The 7,930-nt window shown below is 46.3% G+C and overlaps 1 protein-coding gene across 10 annotated transcripts in view; it reads left to right on the top strand.

Moving 5' to 3' along the window:
- The first annotated feature begins 397 nt into the window (after positions 1-397).
- The window catches only part of LOC118233858 (microtubule cross-linking factor 1), a 37,892-nt gene continuing 30,359 nt past the window's right edge, over positions 398-7,930 (top strand). For 6 of the 10 annotated variants that reach the window (XR_004766577.1, XM_035429895.1, XM_035429892.1 and 3 more), the window contains exons 1-3: positions 399-1,785; positions 4,241-4,465; positions 4,676-4,834. Coding sequence is in view for 9 of the 10 variants with exons in the window: in XM_035429895.1 (XP_035285786.1) it covers positions 883-1,785; positions 4,241-4,465; positions 4,676-4,834 (1,287 nt within the window). In the remaining variant the exon portion in view is untranslated. Of the gene's footprint in view, positions 1,786-4,240; positions 4,466-4,675; positions 4,835-7,930 lie in introns of all 10 variants that reach the window. The other 4 variants (XM_035429893.1, XM_035429897.1, XM_035429899.1 and 1 more) reach the window with 2 other exon arrangements.

Raw genomic sequence — 7,930 nt, 5'->3', positions numbered from 1 at the left:
CCTGCCGTGGCTGCACAGACATCAGATGCCATCAGTAGGTAGGCAATGTGCAAAACTACATAATCACCTGACATCCCTTTATCTTTTCACAAGACTGTAATGTCACTGCTATAGTACCTAAACATAAAGTTTGAATTCTTTCTTTAATTTGCTCTTTTTGTTTGGTAACGATAAGTAAATACATTGGAAAGGCCATTGTGTTGCTTGTACTTATTATGGCCGTCTTAACCTTCATTTTTACAAGAACTCGGTTTTTGTGGAATCTCAGGGAACTTGTATTCCGTGCGTTTGTAGTTTTAAATACATTTCACTTATTATAATGCGGGGAAGCAGACGGTGTCCCCGGACTAGGTGTGCGAGAGCGTTTTTCAGAGACCCAGGCGCATGCGCTTATGGGAATCCACGGTCGTCAGAAGCTAAGACCGCTGCGTTAGCAGAATTTACATGTCAGATCGAAACAGAAGGGGTATAGACTGGAAGCGATTAAGCGGGGTGGGGGAAGAGGGTTACGGAACTGAAGAGAGGGGGGATGTTATCTTGAAACAAGCGGACAAAATGAAAAAATAGAACATACAACCTCCCGGCGCCAGATGATGTGATTTGCACCGTATTGTTCCTCAATTTCATAAACTGCAGCAGTATTTCCTTCAAGGAGAGCACGAGGTAGTCGATACAAGGGGTTAGTCGTATTGTAAAAACTGACCTGGTTCCCCGCTGAGATGTAAGTCGGTAGCTACAAACAGGTGTACACCAATCCGGAGTGATGAACAGGACAACTGAAACGCAAGACTGTATTGCCAATGGGATCTATCTGGGTTATTCGCCTGGACTGAGGATTGACAATTTTTTCCTTCGCCCTCCCCTGGCCGGTGTGTGTAGATAATGGAGAGTTCTCATGGCTCCACCAGTGAAACCAAGCAGCAAAACCACCAGTTGGAAAAGAAACGACTGAACAGAGCGCCTTCACCCGCGAGACCTTTCATTAAGGATATTCATTCCAGGTCTTCCAAACCGCCGGCAATCGCTCCAAAATCCCCCAAACTGACAAGCAAGCAGCAGCCGTCCGTAGGGCTCTTAGCCACTCAAAGCCGCCTCTCCAGACGCGCCGCTCCTGCAGCAAAAGACAAGACAGCCCCGTTAAAAAGTACCACTAAGCCTACGGTAACTAAAAAGGGAGTTAAGCTCACCCAACATGGTACTTCAGAACAGAAAGTCATCAGCAAGCAGGGCGATTCTAGCCAAAATATTACTAAAGGTAAAAAGGTTAAAATCTCCCATCTAGTTCATGGTTCGTTCGGCCATGGCTCCCCAGTCCGTGTTCCAACGGGAGGCAGCCTCGGAAGGATCAGTCACACTGACAGCAGTTCGGATTTGTCAGACTGCCCCTCCGAGCCGCTGTCCGACGAGCAAAGGCTCGCTCAGGCGGCAAGCAGTGATGCCGAATCCGGCTCGGGCTCCGGTTCCAGCGACCGAGACCAGCAGGCGGTGGATAATCCATTGCCGGGAGCCTCATCTTCAGAGACGCCGGAAGGTGCTCACGTCTCGCCGCGTACAGGGGAACTGTGCACGGCATCATCCGGTGTGGCGAAGGAGCGATTGTCCCACGGGCTGCCTTTGCAAAAAAAGTGCATCACGGTGGAACTGACAGACAGATTAAAACTCGGTCTTAAATCAGAAAATCAAAAGGCGCCGTTACAGTACACACCAGAAAGCAGCAAGGAGTTAATTGAAGAGGATTTGCTAAGGGAAATTGAAGATCTCCGTTCAGAAAATGACTATCTCAAGGTAATTGAAATAAAGGGATAGTCCTTTACGTGGTTTTTCTGTCACATCGGGTGAATGGCTACAAACTATAGTATGGTGCTTGGCTATAGTGTAATAGTGACCACACATTTTCGCTCAGACAGCTTATCAGCCTTTTGATTATGAGCTTATTAATATTCACTTGCTTGCGCGTGTGCATACAGACAGTGAATGGAATGTGGTGTCTCACAACCAGTGAATCCTTGGTGTTTTCTTGCGCAGTGGTTTTTAGACAATTAAAATAAATAAATAAATAACAGTCACTGTAATTTACTATGCTCGGATGCCCTTCAGGAATACAACCGTACCTAACCTTTTCATGATTAATTTTTCAATATCCAATTTACTTTCATCGTTTTCACTGACGCAATAACCGGTCACCTCTTCCAGTGCATAGCTATCCCTGTTTAGATTTTGATAATGGTGCAACATGGACATGGCTTCAGTCATTTAGTTCAAAGCCACGCGACCAGACATACTCTTGCAGGTGCGAATGGAATTGAGATTTAGATAATATTCAGCTTCATAAGCGTTTGGAGCCACTATCTTCTGCAAAGCAAAGCACCACAATATATAACGTAACCAAATAAAAAGCTACGTATCTCACAGCACTTCAAACATTTAAACGTAATATGGCACAGTAGCCTACGTTGGATTTATTTGCGACCAGTAAGTGTGCATGCGCGTGTGTGCCTGTATGTAAAATTTCCATAGATTTCACTAAAGCGCTCTGTACAGAGAAGATGAACGTCTTTCATGCCCTCATTATGAATAGCGGCTCCACACATCGCCTCTTCGACAGCTGGCACCACAGTACCTCCTTATGCAAACGGAGGCACAACGGGGTCATTTTGCCCTCAAGCAGGGCGCTGCAACACTAGAGACCTCTGTGTCGCCGTCGGACGACACCCCGAGTCAATCTGTGCGTCCCCTGCTCATCTATATCTCTTTAACAGGATGAGACTGTTTTCACTGCTTGCGTCGCCTATTGCAATCTGTCGGATATGTCTTTAACCAGAGTTATTATTGATGCTGGTACATTTATTATGGCAATCCCGCTTGAGGTGAGACAAAGAGCTTCCCTGTTCCCTTAATAACCCTGTGAATGGCTCGTATTTGAATTAAACTGATACGTGACTGCTTTGTGGCCAATTCTTGTATGTCGTGCAAAACTATTGCTCTTGTAGTCGGAGAATACACTACATATACAACTGCACCTACTCCAGGCAAAGATAAAACTGGCAGACTTTGCTAAGACAGCTCCCAGCGTGGAATGACTCTAGGCATGCAGACATGGGCATTAACTGAGCTCGAGGGACCTGCTGTTTTGTCTGTTCACCGGGCTGTGCCAGAGTGAAAGATGGCAAAAAACACTGCCCTTGCGACCCATAGTTTTCTCAAACAGTCCTTACACTAAATATGAATTTAGTGGGCTAAATCCAGCGTTTAATATCGTGGACAATTCAACTGGTGCAGGATGCAGCAGAATCACATTTTGTATTAGGCCAAAATGATTGTGCCACCTGCACTGTGAATGGCCCCTCGTGCGCTTTCAGTGAATGATCACATGAGAATGTCAAGAGACAGGCTTGCATGTCTGAACAATAACACACACTAATGTCAGCCTGTAGACTTACTCCTGTCAACAGCTTGTTCTGTTTTTTAATAAGACCCAAACTTTCTTGATGGGAAATAATCAGTGACCAGGGAGGAGTTAACCAGTGACAAAATAAACAGAAGGAATATTCAGTATCAGTCCTCTATAAATCTAATTCAGCTGAACCACAGCTGCCAATATTTATTTTGTAAAGAAACGTGATTGTTTGTGATATTGAGCAAAGCCATAATTCTCTCCACAGCTTCCCCCAGCAGAAATGAGACTTGTGTGTTTAGAGGAAATTTCACTTTATGGAAGGAAGCCAGCATCGCCTCACCATCTGTTCATAGCAGTGTCAGATTAGCCTGGTCTCTCAGCGTTTAATGTTACCAAGGGGATTCATCCATGTTTCACAGGGCTTTATAAAGGTGGAGGAAGAGAGGCATTACATTGCCTGCCTGTCAGCAGGACAGGTGGAAAACAAGGTGCCCAGTTATCCATAAAAAGGAAATTAGTTTTGGTTCAGGACAAAATATGAAAGCCTATTCTTATAACATCCCAAAATTTGTTTTCTTATCTATCATCACCTGCATAAACAGCATATTGCTCCCTCTGTCTGTCTGTCTTGGTTTTTCCAAAAGTAAATTAAATTCACAACCTTACCGCAGCATATAACAACGTAACTGTTATGAGCCTGACAAAGGATTTGCGCACACAGCCTGCCCATAGGTTTACACAGATGGCATTGCAGGAATAAGGGTCACGGTGCAATAGTTTGGGGGACATTGGGTGGTAACTCTGTCTCTGTGTTCCATCTGTCTACCTGTCTGTCCTGGTTAGGATGAGGTGGATGAGTTGCGGGCGGAGATGGAGGAGGTGCGGGACAGCTACCTGGAGGAGGAGGTGTACCAGGTGCAGGAGCTGCGGCGGGAGCTGGACAGAGCCAATAAGAACTGCCGAATACTGCAGTACCGGCTGCGCAAGGCGGAGCAGAGGAGCCTCCGCGTGGCCCAAACCGGACGGGTGGACGGGGAACTGCTGCGGAACCTGGAGCAGGACCTGAAGGTGTGTGTGTGTGTGTGCGTGTGTGTGAATGTGCACGCGTGTGTGCATGGAAACTAAGACATATTTCATGTAACAACAGCAAAGCCAGACAGTAGCTGAATTGTTGTTCCTTTTGAAAGGTCACTCATATTCAGTCAGTTGACGGACTAGCCTTCTGTAGGACTGCTGGAATGCAGCCGCATTAAGGAATGTGCTTGTGCCTGACTACAGGTGGCCAAGGACGTGTCGGTGCGTCTGCACAATGAGCTGGACAGCGTGGAGGACAAGCGCTCGCGAGCGGAGGATGAGAATGAGCTGCTGCGGCAGAAGATCATCGAGGTGGAGGTCTCCAAACAGGCCCTGCACAACGAGCTGGAGCGGGTCAGAGAGGTGAGCGGGCCACACCCTTGCTGGGCGGAGCTCAGGTGTGCTCACCGTCAGGTGACCATCATAAAGCCCTGCCTGGGCACCTGCCATGGTGGGTAAACCTGATCACCTTCCCCAGCCTGAGCTGATGTTTGGGTCTCTATCACATTTACCCTTCCATTGCTTTAGGAGCAGATACGCTGCATTTATCTACAGGCTGGGTGCAGCTTTGGATCCCAGTTAGAATGTAGGATCAAAATCACTGCAGGTGTTTGGTTTGAATAAGAATTCGCACTCACTATTTCATGCTCACCAGCGATGTTATTACATGAGTTCCCATTGGTCTTAACCCCTTCTGTAGCACGTCCTTTTTTAACACAAAAATGACTATGGATTTTGTTCGCTGGATCCGTGCCACTATAAGGATACTGACTTTACTGTGATTCATGTCGTTTATGGATTTCCAAACGAAAAAATGGTGAGGACCCCCAAGCTTGTTTTGCCACCCCACGTTACAAAATAAGGAACCATTGTCCCTAAAACACTGGCTGTGTAGAATACTTTATAGAGGAAAACCATGAGTTTTAACACTCTCAACGGTGTATCTTGTGACCAGATTGATTGAAAATTTCATTGTGAAAAAATGTAATGAATTAAAATAAAGCCACGGGCCAAGATAAAAAAAAAAAGCATTAAACATACTTTGTCAAATGCGATGAATGGCTTTGGCAGAGTGTTGCCACGGTGTGGAAGACGAACCTCACTATGCCACCGTTGCGGTAACATTGAAATTGTGTTGTTTGTTATGTGGCTTGGGCTGCGGAAATTTAGTGTTATTGGCAGGGCTGTGTGGTGTCTGAATCTTGTCTTTTAAAGAGATGAAGAAAACTATTCTGGGTCAGTTTGGGCAGATTAAGCTAATGGGACATGATGGTATACCAGGTAACTGTGGAACAGCCAGGGAATTGGGTCAGAGCAGTGTTAGACTGACCAGAAGTTCGAGGGCTCATCTTAGATCAAAGCAAATCCTCATCCTGGTTGGTTGTTGTGACTCCAAACTTGGCCCTGCTGGATAGATGTTCTGAGAGGCTAACACACATGCTAGCCTGTTTGCATTCCATATCTGCGGCTAAGTGCGTGATGAGCCTTAGCTGCAGTTTGGATCCTACGGTTGCTATGTTAGAGACTTGTCAATAATTTGTGTGGGGTGACTGTGAGGCCAAACTCCGTCATTGTCATTTGTGACCGGGGGAACCTTAGTCTTTGAGAACTCTGCTTTTGTACCTCAGGTTTGGCTGGGTTTCTTTGCACAATATGCCAGAGCGGAGGTGACTGCATCAACTATTAGACACCATTTATTTAACTGTAAATGCTTGAGTCATTGTTCCTGCTGTTAAAGGATTGTGACCCAAATAAATTCCAAATCCGTGAGCCAATAGGAGACCTGGACTAAAAGGATTGTCTCTGCCTTTCACATCCAGTCGACCTTTAAAAGTGGTGAATTAGTGGGGAGCGTTTCTCCGCCAGAGTCATACAAGTGAGGGCTCAGTCTTTGCAGCTCTATTCCGAGAAAGTGTTCGCGGGTGATCACACACCCCCACCCCCCGATGTATTCCAGAGTGACTTATGGTAAAGCATGGGTTTAAATCAGGAGGGACTAAGGGGAAAAATACTGCATTTGTTATGGCAACTGAAAGTTATTCTGCTCCCCAGAGATTTGTGTCATTGAGCTGGTGTCACATGACTACACAGGTTGAGATTGTGATGTCTAACATCACTGATTGACACCCCAGATGCAGCATGCTCTTGTGCTCCACTCACTATGGTGTGTGTGTGTGTGTGTGTAGGGGGGGCAGGGGTGGGATAGGGGGGGACAGGACATTAATTTGTGGTGTCTGGGAACCAGCCCCAAGTAATTGGTTATTTTTCTTTCTGGAATGTAATTAAGTTGGAGGATGTTTGTAGCATGAGCATGTCTCTGCGAATAAAGCAGCCAGTGATCCCGGTCTATTTACGGTTGTCTAACTCCAGAGACAGCACAGCTTGCACTGACTCCGTGGACTTGTCAAGCGGGTTAGTAAATAATCTCTGTGCAGCCAGGCTGGCTCACAGAACTGATGTGGTGTCCAAGTGCACACTTTGGAGAGGCTTGCTGTATGTGGAGAGGCTTGCTGTATATGTGCACAATTTGAAGAGGCTTGTTGTTTAAGTGCACACTTTAGTGAGGCTTGTTGTTTAAGTGCACACTTTGGAGAGGCTTGCTGTATAAGTGCACACTTTGGAGAGGCTTGCCATGCAAGTGTGCACTTTGGAGAGGCTTGCTGTATAAGTGCACACTTTGGAGAGGCTTGCTGTATAAGTGCACACTTTGGAGAAGCTTGCTGTCTAAGCTCACACTTTGGAGAGGCTTGGTGTATAAGTGCACACTTTGGAGAAGCTTGCTGTCTAAGTTCACACTTTAGAGAGGCGTGCTGTCTAAGTTCACACTTTGGAGAGGCCTGCTGTACAAGTACACACTCTGGAGAGGCGTGCTCCAAGTACACACTTTGGAAATGCTTGCTGAAAAGTATACACTAGAGAGGCTTACTGAAAAGTGCAGACTAGGGAGGTTTGTTGTATAGGTGCACACTTTGGAGTGGGTGCCAGCGGCCCGTTCTTCCTCTCCTCTTACAGACTGATCTTCCTTTTTTACTCCGCAATCAACAGCCCTACTGTGTCCCACATCTGCAGAAGCCAGGCAACAGTAGCCAGGTTTTCACCTGTTACTACAGGGGCCTGCAGTGGATTGAAAGACTGGTAAACTGCGAGGTGCGTGGTATACACTGAGAGCCGATACTAAGTTTGCCCTCCCTCTATTACATAGTGCAATTAGCTCTCTGCCAGCAGATGCTACTGGTCTTGTCCTGTGGGTTACAACTGCTTCACTCTGCTATAGCTCAAACTGCAGTGCATTCTCTTAGCTGGACTCACAGGCAGAGGGATGCTTTCACCGACAGAAGCTGAGGCCTTCTATTTTGAATTGCTTGCATGTGTTATTTGATTTCTTTTTTTGTATAGCTGTATGCTCTTCATTCCTTTCGACTGAGCAGCGAGTGGTGGAATGAAAAATGCATTGATTTA

The sequence above is a fragment of the Anguilla anguilla genome, chromosome 8, assembly GCF_013347855.1.
Source record: "Anguilla anguilla isolate fAngAng1 chromosome 8, fAngAng1.pri, whole genome shotgun sequence".
NCBI lineage: Eukaryota > Metazoa > Chordata > Actinopteri > Anguilliformes > Anguillidae > Anguilla > Anguilla anguilla.
The sequence above is the reverse complement of the archived record's forward strand: the minus strand, read 5'-3'. Positions and strand labels throughout refer to the sequence as shown.